At 38.6% G+C, this 12,590-nt stretch overlaps 1 protein-coding gene across 1 annotated transcript in view; it reads left to right on the top strand.

Moving 5' to 3' along the window:
• The window catches only part of PLEKHH2 (pleckstrin homology, MyTH4 and FERM domain containing H2), a gene marked incomplete at its 5' end in the record, with an annotated part of 40,639 nt that extends 28,313 nt beyond the window's left edge, over positions 1-12,326 (top strand). The window contains 5 exons of the mRNA XM_032411214.1: positions 3,147-3,292; positions 4,553-4,682; positions 7,667-7,753; positions 10,343-10,480; positions 11,452-12,326. Coding sequence (XP_032267105.1) covers positions 3,147-3,292; positions 4,553-4,682; positions 7,667-7,753; positions 10,343-10,480; positions 11,452-11,637 — 687 coding nt within the window. The remainder of the gene's footprint in view (positions 1-3,146; positions 3,293-4,552; positions 4,683-7,666; positions 7,754-10,342; positions 10,481-11,451) is intronic.
• Between the last annotated feature and the right edge of the window lie 264 nt (positions 12,327-12,590).

The following is a 12,590-nucleotide window of genomic DNA, read 5'->3' as shown; positions in this document are numbered from 1 at the left end:
GATCCCCCACAGATTTGTCCTCCACCCAGATACTAGAGCAATCGTTTCAGTTATCTACATAAGCAATGACTCCAAGACTCCATCACTTAAAATAATAGTTTGGGCAGAGATGAGTAAGGACAGCTTGTCTCTGCTGCATATGGCATCAGCTGGCCTCACTCGAAGGCTGGCTGTGACCCTGTGGCTGCAGGTTGGAATCATTTGAAGACTCGTCCACGTACACAACTGGTGTCTGATGCTGGCTGTTAGTTGGGACTTCTGTTGGGGCTGTCAGCGAGAACACCTACACATGGCTTCTTCATGTGGCTGTGTGTTCTTCCTCACAGAATGGCGGTTGGATGGAGAGCAACGTCCCGAGAGAGAGACAAGAAGTGGAGGCTACCATTTTCTTAAGGCCTGGGCCTGGAAGCTGTGCTGTGGTGGTTTGTTTGGCAGCACTAGGAACTGGGGTGGAGATCTAGCAAACACATGAATTTAGCTAGCTATGTCATTCCCTCGTTTACAGAGAAGGACATCCATGATCTAAACTCTGCCTATCTCTCCAGCGTCATCTGTTAATATTCCCTGCCTTAAGCTTTATGCTCCAACAAAGCGTAAACTGTGGTTCCCTGCACAATTCCCTGACTTGCAAATGGGTCACTTTTTCTTACCTCTTATGTCTACCTGTTTGTCTGTTCTGCCCTGGAACATCTCTACCCCCAACTCCTTCACCTTTTAATTTCAGTGTATCCTTTAATTCTCATCTTGGGTGTCACTTATTCCAGGAAACCTTCCTAAAGTCTTGGGGTTTTTGTCCTGTCCTGCACAGTACTATCTTTACCTCAATTGTTTATTAGTATTGATTTGTTTTGGCTTTGCAACACTGACTGTAGGCTCCCTGAGGGAAAGGGCTGTCCCTGTTCATCTTTGTACCTAACACAGTGCCTTACATGTAGTCCATTCTCCATTGGATGAACAAATAGTTGATCATTTAGTTCACAATTTTATGGTCATCCAAAATTTAAAGCATTCATGCTACACTGAGGGTTCTCTTTTTGCAAGTGATGTAAAGCTGAGGAAAAGACAAATAGATCACATATTTTTTTTGGTGATAGGATTAGGTATGATTTCCTATCACTTGCTATCCTAGTCTCTCTTCCTCTAAAGGCACAGAGTCTCTGTTAAAATCACTTTCATTTTTACTAAAATTTAAGTTAGTATTCCTATATCAACTTTTAATTTTGTCAGACCGTTTCTCCAAGAAAAATTATAATGTACTTTGAAAGAGACATATACTTCTAACATGTTTTAGATGAATTCAAGGAAGGAGTAGAGAGGTAAGACTATACATACACCTAGAAAATTCTGAATGTGTTACTAACTAAAAAGTATAATTTCTCCATCCATGAAAGTTAAATAATACCTCTGCTCTCTTTTCCTCAGAGTAGTCTTTGTGAAGACAAGTGAATTATACTAATATGAGATCTGTAGAAGAAAGGTTATTTCTGTTGTAGATTTGAATACCTGTAGGTCCTTGTTGATAATCTCCATCTTAGGAAATTCTTGGAGCTAACCGTGACTCATTGTACATAGTGTCTGGTAGGGTGTCATGTTGATGGCAGTCATTTTGGGAATCCTCTGAGCTAATTTTCAGTTATTCTACAAACATGTATGTGCTCATTCTGTGCCACACAGTATGCCAGGTGCCAGAGAGGGGACGCTGAGCTTGGAGGTTCCACTATAGGGTTTCCTAATAGGAAAGGTTGTCCTGAACGGCCAATATTTGTAACTATTCTTTGTCCAACTGCCATCTCCCTGGGGGTGAAATTTTGCTCTTACGTTTCACAGGTAGCTGTGCTGAGTATGACCTGGTGGTCGGTGAGGACAATAAAAAGCTTGCTTTGGGGGAAGGATTTTAGTATGGACAACTTGTATTTGGTATGAGGAAATTAGGGAAGGAGATAGGAGATGGGGATGAGAGCTGAACAGCAGGGCCAAGCCAAGAAGCCAACAAGTAAGAAACTGGGGCAGAGACCTAGAGAGGTAGAATACACTGTAAGGGCAAAGTTCAGATGAGGAATTTAGACAGCAGTGGGTCAGACTAAGAGCTAGAAAAGAGAAGCCACAGGGGTCAGAATCTCAGAGGCTGGTTCTGCTAACGGCTTACCTGGAGGCAGAGGGCCCTCTTGAGATGGAGACCCCACCCAGTATGGATGGGTCCCTCCATCTGCTTGTTGAGGAATGCTGTATAAAGGAATTTGAATGTTCAATAGGACATTCATCTGAATGTCCCCACTCCATCTCACTCCTTGAACCCTCTTTGGTACCCTATATAAGGCACTTGACACAAGTCATTACAAGTATAAACAAGTTGTTTATACTTCAGTCTCCTCTACTAGACAGTAAACTCCATGAGGGTAGGAACTGTGCTCAGCTATTTTTTTAAATCTCACCTCACTTAGTACAGTGCCTGAGATATAATGGAGACTCAACATAGGTATGGATGAATGAGTGGGTGGGTGAGTGGATGGAGAGATGGATGGGTAGGTAGAGAATGGCATCTGTGTAGCCTTGTTAATAGAGATAATGATTGAACATTCTTTCATTCAGGGAGAAAGAAGAATAGAGGGCTCTATTCCCAGAATAACAGAATAAGGGGATGGATGCAGAACCATTTATGGAGAAAATCTAGGAAGAAAGTAATGAGAATATAGTTCTTGTTCCATTATATTCAATAGCGACCCTTAGGAAATGCAAATAATACTTTTTTTGAGACTTCTCATAGCTTTATAACTTTTTTTGTCTTTTATTTTTAGCCTCCATTTTGCCTTATTATTAACAATTAAAATAGTACCTTAAAAATGAAAAATTATCCTGTGCTGTTATGGGTAATAATATTAGTGGCCCTTAGGAAATACTACTAGATGACAACATTAACTAAGAGTCTTTTGCATAGAAATGGAATCGAAATGTTTCAATTACAGATTTTTTTCAAATGGAATTATATTTTATTAATAATACTTATGTATGATTATAAATTCCATAATCACTCAATCATGACAAATAGATTTATATATTATATATTATAAAGAATGTTTAGAAAGAATAAAACTAATTTTTTAAAAACTCTTCAATATCCTATATTTTCTCTTTGGATTTGCAATTAGGTGGAGATTGGAGATTTTGAAAGACCCTTTTCAACTCCAGCAGGGCATGTTACTAATCAGTGCAAAACAAATCAAACTCTAAAACAAGTCATAGAAAAATTTTATCCTAAAAGGTATAGAGATGACTCTTCTGAAGAGCAGTTAAGGTAAGGAACTACTTGTGACTCTTTATTTATTTTTTTTTTAAGGGTTAATTACTTATTTCAGAGAGAGAGCAAGAACAGGGGAAGGGCAGAGGGAGAGGGAGAGAGAGAAGCAGACTTGCCACTGAGCGGGGAGCTGGACACAGGGCCCTGTCCCACGACCCTGAGATCATGACCTGAGCCGAAACCAAGAGTCGGATGCCCAACCAACTGAGCCACCCAGGTGCCCCTACTTGTGACTCTTTAAAGGGTAGAGTCATGCTGGGCTTTTCATGATATTCTTCTGTTCAAATTTTAAAGATGAAAATTGTTATACATGACAATTTTCTTAAGATTTTTTAATACTGTTGAATCCCAAGAGGTTATAGATCTTTTTATTTAAGATGGGCCTAGAATTTTGAGAATCTATATTTACAGTTTTTTTAAGGAAACTTTTTTTACCTTAATTTAGAAGGTCTACTTTTCATTTGATTTTATTCATTCTTGTCCAAATTAATCCTGCTAATAAAAGAGAAAAAATGGCCAGTACTGTGTTTAATTTTATGATGTGTGTACCAAAAACATTTTATCTCTTACGGTTTTCCATTATAAACAAACTGGCAAGAAAGCAAACTATCTTCTTACACAAGATTTTTTAATATAAATTTTTAATTAAATTCAACTGGTTTAGAATTTTGGTTTTAGAGAATATATAATGAAAAGCTGATTCAATTGAAAAAGAGAGGCAAATCCAATTCACCATGAGTTTTCCAGAATGGAAACATTTAAGATCAGTCTTTTGTTTATGTAGAGTAAGTGGTTGCCCTTGTGATTTTATTTAAGGCATCTCCCCACAGCCAGCATCTCTCCAAGCCAGGTAGCACCTAAAATTCCACCGTTAGGGATTCATTCTTTGGTCTCAATATCTTGTACTTTTCTTTTAAAATGAAAGTTATTCCCATGAGAAACTACCTTTGTAATCTAATTTACTCTAAGGTTTGATGTTAGTTTATCAGATTTTTATTAACTTTGCCTGACAGGGTGGTGGGAGGTGGGGAACCTAGGTCATGCCGAGAGCACTAATAGTATGAGAATTTGGTGAGAGGAATGTTCTAAAAGGACAAGGGGTGGACAGTGGCGAGATGGGAATCACAAAATAATAGCTCCTCCTGGGTGACGCCTGGGTGTCCTGGTCGTGCCTACAATTGGCTCAAGCAGAGCTTTGCCCTGGGAGGCCAATACACTGTTTCTGCTTTGGCCTTTTCGTTTTTGTTCTCTTCTTAGGCAGCTCTGTCAGCGACTGTCGACCAGATGGATGGCCCTCCGGGGACACAGCGCTGCGGACTGTGTGCGCATTTATTTGACAGTAGCCAGGAAGTGGCCATTCTTTGGTGCCAAGTTGTTTCTTGCGAAAGTAAGAAAGGATGGGAGGGAGATGCCGAATGGAAACCTTCTCCTGTATAGTTGACTCTCTTTGGTTCAGTGAAGTCAAACAGTGACCACAGTCCCCCCAAGTGTAGTAGATTCGGCTTTTAAAAAGGAAATAAGGAGATTCCCAACAATGGAAAGAAAACAACGAAGGGACCCAAGAAGGGGCAGGAGAGTCAGCAGCTTCTCCATCTGTGCCCTCTGCCCCACTTCCCCCTCCCCCCCCGCCCCCAGCCCCCCACGTAAGTCACTCGCACTCCGTAGGCTCACCAGGAGACTGAAGGCGACCACTGGACTCTGCTTTCTTCTCTTCAGCCACGCAGCCTCTCACCCATTTGTTATTCACTCTGTCACTCATCTGCTCATGTATTTAGTATTTAGTGACTTCTGTTGGCCAAACATTATGTACCTAGGGATACAGAAGCCCATGGTTTCAGATGGGTTGTACCCAAACTTCTAGGAACTCAGTGTCGATCCGGTGTTGCAACAGGGCGGGAAAACAAGCACGGTGGGTGAACAGGGTTAAGAGGGACAGGGCCAGAGCGCTGTGGGAACACTGAGGAAGGAGAGGCAGACCCTGACGGTGGGGGGAGGGGGGGGTGCGGGGGAGGGGGCAGCCCAGGCCCCCAGGAAGAACTGTACTTTTGAATTCTCCTTCTTTCTATTGAACCATGTCACTTTATACTCCCTCAGGCTCCTGAAATGCTTCTGGTCTTGTGTTCGATCTGTGTGCGTGTTTGGTCTGTCCTCACTAATAAGTGGTATAGGGTATTGAGGGTGTAGACTCACTGACCCTGAAATCCTCCTCTTGTGCGCACCGTTCTGCCTTGCACATAAGTATCACTGAATAAATGTTTGCTGGATCGCGGTGCCACTCTGGGCAAGTCAGTTAACCTCTTTGGACCTGAGTTTCACCATCTATACATGACAACTTAGATTAGAAGAGTAAAATCTAGGCTGTTGTACTCTGCTTCCATGAGTGACTGTATCACTGTGAGGTAAATTATTTTGCTACTGGCACTGGAGGCTGTATACTGAGTAAGTGGTTGATAAAGTCAGTATGCTTAAACATCTCTAAAATTAATATATTTGCAAGGCGTTGAACATAGGCTTTCTAAAAATATAAGGACTAGACTTGAACTGTAGAGCAGCATTTTACAATGAATTTTAATTCTAATCTCAGCATTGGAAGAAATATTCAATATCCATCTTTGATCGTATGTTCTGTGTTTTTAGCACAGAAATATTATTAAATAATATGTAGCGTCTGCATGTTGCATGAGCGGCATCTTTTCTTTGCTCACTTTTCTTCCTTTATACTATGAAGACACCTCCTTTGCTTAATGACACCCTTTTGGGGGGGATAAATATATATAACATCAAATATACCATTTTAACCATTTTTAAGTGTACGTTTTTATGACATTAAGTACATTCACATTCTTATGCTACCCTCACCGCCATCCACCTCCAGCACTTTTTCATCTTCCCGGATTAAACCTCTGTACTTCCTAGTGCCTGTTCTCCCCAGGCCCAGATAACCACCATTCTACTTCCTGTTCTGTGAATTTCACTGCTCTAGAAGCCTCGTGTAACAGGGATCATACAATATTTGTCCTTTTGTGATTGGCTGATTTTCCTTTGCACAATGTCTGCAGGGTTCATCCATGTTGTAGCATGTGTCAGAATTTCCTTTTTTTTAAAAGCTAAATAGTATTCCACTGCATGTATATATCATGTTTTGTTTCACTGAAGAACAACAAAAACAGTGTTTTGTCAAAGGGCTGATAGGTTGAAGGGCATCCTTTGTAATGCTTGCCTATCCTTTGCAAACCAGCCCTCAGTAGACAGTAACCCAGGGGTTTTTTATACATGAGATTCTGAAAAGTTTCACTATAAACAAAAATACTATATGTATAAATACTATAAATTTGTATAGATACTATAGATTCATCCCAGTTCCTTATCTATAGTCTCAACTTCTCTCTTTTTTTTAAAGATTTTATTGGAGAGAGAGTGAGCGAGCTGGAGCGGTTGGTGGGGGTGGGGGGCGGAGGCACAGAGGCAGAGGGAGAAGCAGATTCCCGGCTGAGCAGGGAGCCCAGTGCGGGGCCATCCCAGGACCCCGAGATCAGGACCTGAGCCAAAGGCAGACACTTAACCGACTGAACTGCCCAGGTGTCCCTATAGTCTCAACTTATTTTATAAGGTTTAAGAGAAGTAGTTAAGTTTTTGTTAGAATTTCAGTTCTTATTGTTAAGCAATCATTGTAAAATGCTCGAAAACATTCATGGGTTTTAGTTGGGGGTTAGTGGTGAGATTCTCTTTATTAATATAATTTCATTGCTTTTTTACAATAAGGAATTTAGTGGAAATTTTGGTATTTCTCATTACCACTCATCACAGTTTCGTATTTTCTTTTTATTCTATTGTTATTAGTCAATGAATATCAGATTTAATAAACTTTTGGAAAAAGTGTGCATTTATAATACTAATCCTTTACCTCGTAGTAGCATTACACATGCCTTAGAAAACACATCAGCATATTTTGTTCCGTTAGGATCTTGGTCATCATAGAAACCCTACAAGCTTATTAACTATTAGCCTCTTAAAACAAAAGAAAAATAAGATTAAACATTGTTGTCTTCATGCTAAAGATGAGAAAATTGAGCCTCAGAGAGAGATTCAGTAGCTTGTCCAAATGTACAGCTAATAAATGGCACATTTGGAACTCAGACCCAACATCTCCTGATATCAGATTCACTGCTCTTTCCATTACATGATCCTGCCTCTGCCCCAAGAGAGATTATTTCCCCCATAAGTTTTATTTTCTTCTTTTTTTTCTCCCCACCCCAAGAAGATTTTTAATGTGAAGTCGTTGTTGTAAATGTTGCATTGTATTTTGACAGAAAAATGTTTCTGTGATTTTGCTTAGCATTTATTATACAGTGTATTTGCACCTCTTCACAGCCCGTAACTCCATCAGCACTCGGAAGTACTTTCATGTGGCTGGCTATCCATGAGGATGGTTTAAGCATCTTAGAATACAACTCCATGGTAAGATTAAGTTTCACATTGCTCAGTGTACCGTACACAGAAGGTAATGATCTCTTCATATGATTTTTCTCATACACAGATAACATTTTTCCTAATGCTGTGTAACAAATAGTCATTAAAACAAGATTGGACAGGGGCGCCTGGGTGGCTCAGTCGTTAAGCGTCTGCCTTCGACTCAGGTCATGATCCCAGGGTCCTGGGATCGAGCCCCACATCAGGCTCCCTGCTCCGCGGGAAGCCTGCTTCTCCCTCTCCCACTCCCCCTGCTTGTGTTCCCTCTCTCGCTGTGTCTCTCTCTGTCAAATAAATAAAATCTTTAAAAAAAATAAAAATAAAACAAGATTGGACAGGTTTTATATTGCATATGAGGAAAATATTAAGATACCATGACTAAATTGCGGTTGTATTTGTTTTTGTTTTTTTGAGTTTTTTTTTAAGATTTTATTTATTTATTTGATTGTTCGTTTTAGAAAGAGAGAGCATGGTGGGGGGTGAGGAGCAAAGGGAAAGGGAGAGAGAGAATTTCAAGCACACTCCAAGCTGAGTGCAGAGCCCAGCTCGAGGCTTGATCTCATGACCCTGAGATCATGACCTGAGCCAAAACCAAGAGTTGGATGTTTAACCAACTGAGCCACCCAGGCACCCCAACCACAGTTGTATTTGTAAAATGACTATTCATTTATAGTGTTAGGAAGATTGCTTCCTGTGTAAAATGAAAGCCTTTAAGATAACATTAATGTAGAAACTTTAATTACGAAAGTTTAAGTTCGGTATCCCTAAGGCTTCTGTAACCATTTCTGTAACTTTCTGTAATATTACTTACCAGTTCACTTGTACATATGTGGTATTTTAGAGCTTTTTACATGATTAAATATAACGTCAAACTGTGCTTTCTACATGTTTATGTATCTATCTGAAATTTGCTTTATTTTTCTATCATATTTCATGTGTTCTTTTTTGTTTTGTTTTTAAACCTAGCAGACAGGAATTGTTAAATTCTCCTGGTAGGTGTAATGGGCTCTCTTATGTCTGGCTCTAGTCAGGGATCACTGAGAATTTTTTGGAAACCAAACTAATTGTTAGTGTTACAGTAGTTTCTCCTTAAAATTGCTAAAGAAAACAAAAACAAAAACAAAAAAAACCAAAACCTTTTTGAAGAGCTTTATAGTTCTCGAATGCTAAAGTTCTTGAATGGGTAACTTGAAGATAGGTTATAAAATCGATGACCTAAAGTCAACAAAAAATTGTAAACCAGTACTGAGTTACCTTAGGTAAGTAAGCCAGTTTCCTAGATCCTGGGAGATGGACACAGAGGTCAGGAGATAGACACTGTGCTGCCGCTCAGGGAGCATTGAGTGCTGGAATTGCCTGCTCAAAGTCTTGCAAGCTAATCATTAGATATGCAGATTCCTTTACCTATAAGCTGTACATTTTTTAATATTTAAAATTGTTTTAGCTACAGAGGGGGAAAAATTGCTGCATGTATGGCAAAGGGTTGATATCATTACAAAACAGTAAGGGAATGATAAACACACCAATAGACAAATGGGCCAAGGCAATTCATAGAAGAAATACAGATGTTCAATAAATGTATTTTTAAATGTTGATTTCACTAGTAATCAAATACATTCAATTTAAAACAGTGAGATTCTACTTTTCACTAGTCAGGCTGGCAGAGATTTAAAAGAATGATTATATCTAGTGTTAGCAAGACTACAGTGCTGGGAATGTAACTGGGTATAACTTTTCCAGAGGAGAGGTTGGAAATATTCTCAAAATTGTCCTTACTTTTTTGAGGTAGCAGTTCCGGTTATTTGAGATTTATAACTAAAGAAATAATTAGGTATGGGTATTTTGAAATATGTCAAAAATATGCATTATTGTTTAAGATAGTAACAAATAAAAAATGATTTAAATCTCCAGCAATAGGAGATTGGTTAAATAAAGGATTATCTATCAAATCACTTAAAATGATGTTATACAAGGACATGTGCTATCATGAAAAGATATCATGATTTGTTATTACATTTAAAAAGCAGAATCCTAAACAATATGCATGATACTATTTATGTTTGTATCAAAATCTATATATCAAGGTGAAACATATGGATTTGCCAATATTTGACCATTTTTACCTTAAAAAGTATCAGTTTCATATGGTTCAACCTAATATAGATACATATAGAGAGAGATCTTAAAGGACATATACAAAGTATTAACTGTGGTTTTCCACTGGATGCTGGAATATAGGTGCTTTTTATTTTCTTTTTGTATTTTCTGTTTTTTTTCCACATTGAGTTATTAGTATCAGAATCAAACTGTATTTTAATTATAAAGGTAAATGATGCCTACATAAAACTGGTACATTACTATCTATTTTGAATCTTAAGATTTTATATTAGAAAATAATTTTTTATTATATATAACTAATAACAGCATTTTTCTTTTTTAGTTAAGTATAGATAACACATAATGTTACATTAGTTTCATTAATATCAGCATTTTAATGGAAATATGTTATTAATCATTTCTCATCTTTCTTTGAAAGTAAAAAGTATATAAGATATTAACTTTTTCTTCTCTTTGAAGAGGTTAATAGTCAGCTATGTGTACAAGAGTCTAATGACCTTTGGAGGTCATCAAGATGATTTTATGATAGTCATTAACAATACACATTCAAAGGACAAACCAACAGAGAAATTACTTTTTGCCATGGCAAAACCCAAGGTGAGTACAAGCCTTTCTACTAACTTTTTTATACTAGTTTTTTTCATGCTAAAATATTTATTGTGCAAAAACTACATTGCAGATGGGAAAACAGATTTACTTGTAATCAAACAGTTCTAGGTCCAAATTCTGGCTTACCTGATCTTGCTAAACTTTGGTTTCTTCACCTAAAAAATTATATAATGCTACCTACTTTTTTTGGCTTAAGAATTAAATGATGGGATTGTTAAATGCTTTAGCCCAGTGCCTGGTATATAGAAGGTTCAAAATAAGTGGTCTTGATATAAGTTGTTGCCAGGTACTTTATACACATTATCTTACTTACGTGGGGTAATTCAGGTTATGGACTCATTAGTGAGAAGAGTAAGGTTTTATAATTGAGACGTTACTTGTTCTTTGTAGTTTTAATGTCTGTAAGCAAAAACAATAAATACAAGGGCTACATTTTAGTATGTAATTCCAGTTTTAGTAAAAAGAATGAGAACCTGAGTTTCCTAAAACTTTGTCTTAAAAATGTCAACTAAAAAAGACTACCTTTTTAGAATCTGAAACTTTCTTTTTAAATGGCAGACATTCAAGTGAAGGCAGTTAACCAGTAAGTGCAGAAGTTGAGACATACTCAGGACTTTATTTAGTTTAAATAAAAAGTTGATATAATGTGCTGAATTTCTTAACTCATTTATACACAGATGTGGCTTTAAGATAATTGATAGACTTGCACTATCGTCACATTTTTTAATATTTGCCACTAAATTTGATTGTTTTTTAAGACCCACTCTTTTTTCTGGCTGAAGCAGCTGGAAAATATGTCAGTGCCTTGATGGTGTTGAACACGTAAGCACTTCACGGATCCGGAGAGAGAAGGGGATTCTGGAAGCCTGGGCACTTGCAAATGGAGACCACCTGTGGCCAGGTCTGGACGTGCTGAGAACTTCTCCGGAGCACTAACAATTCTATTTTCCTTGTTTTAGATTCTTGAAATCACTCTTTTGATCGCCAGTTACATAAACAACTTCCATCAGCAAAAGGCAACCTTTCACCACCTCTCTGCTCCAGCGCTGCTCTCAGCCCAGACGCGGGGACCGGAAGCCAGGGCAGTGGGAAGCCAGCCCCTTCTGTCGAGTAGCAGACCGACTAAAGGACCCACTTTACTCTGAAAGCTCTGGAGCCTGAACATGCACTCCCATCCTCCGGGCGATGGCTGCATCAGCTACAAATAAGTTCATTTACACCCAGGCAGCATGGCACCCACACACTGGGATTCCAAACTTTAAAAATGCGGGGTGTCTTTCTTTTATTTGATTCTTAAATATTCAAATGAATACGACTAATAAAACATAAACACAAGATGTGCCCACATGCTGACTTTCTCTTAGACTAACTGGGTTCGAATTCATCATTTTCCCCCACCTCCTTTGTCCCTTGCCAGCAGACACATCATGCAATATGGCATTTTTCTTTTTTTTTTTTTTGTCTTTTTAAAAAACATATTCTGGCAAAGGGAGATTCCAAACTCTCATGTGGCAAACCAGTTGATTATTTGGAAAGGCTCACTGCCAAAAAATCGAGTACTGTAATTAAATGTGCTTTTAATTAATGATATGGTGTTTGGAAAGAAGTAGAGAATACAGTGTCAGAAACAGCCGCCAGGATGCTATAGAGGGGTAAATTTTTAGAGCAAGTGCAGTAAATCTGGCACTATGAATCATGGTGAGAAAATGGGAGTTAGGTAACCAGAACCTCCTGTGTGGTATTAGAAAGTATACTCCATCACCTTTTCAGATCACTGGAGTGTAAAGTTTAAAACAAGACAGTGGGGGCACCTGGGTGGCTCAGTCGGTTAAGCGACTGCCTTCGGCTCAGGTCATGATCCCGGAGTCCAGGGATCGAGCCCCGCATCGGGCTCCCTTCTCGGCGGGGAGTCTGCTTCTCCCTCTGACCCTACTCCCTCTTGTGCTCTCTCTCTCACTCTCTCTCTCAAATAAATAAATAGAATAAAATGTTTAAAAAAAAAATCTTTAAAAAAAAAAACAAGACAGTGATTCCCCACATCCCTGAGCTATTACTGGATAGCCCGAGTTCACTGGAATATTGCCCACATTTCATTGCA

Source organism: Phoca vitulina, unplaced genomic scaffold, assembly GCF_004348235.1.
Source record: "Phoca vitulina isolate PV1807 unplaced genomic scaffold, GSC_HSeal_1.0 scaffold12, whole genome shotgun sequence".
In the NCBI taxonomy this organism is placed as follows: Eukaryota; Metazoa; Chordata; class Mammalia; order Carnivora; family Phocidae; genus Phoca; species Phoca vitulina.
The sequence above is the reverse complement of the archived record's forward strand: the minus strand, read 5'-3'. Positions and strand labels throughout refer to the sequence as shown.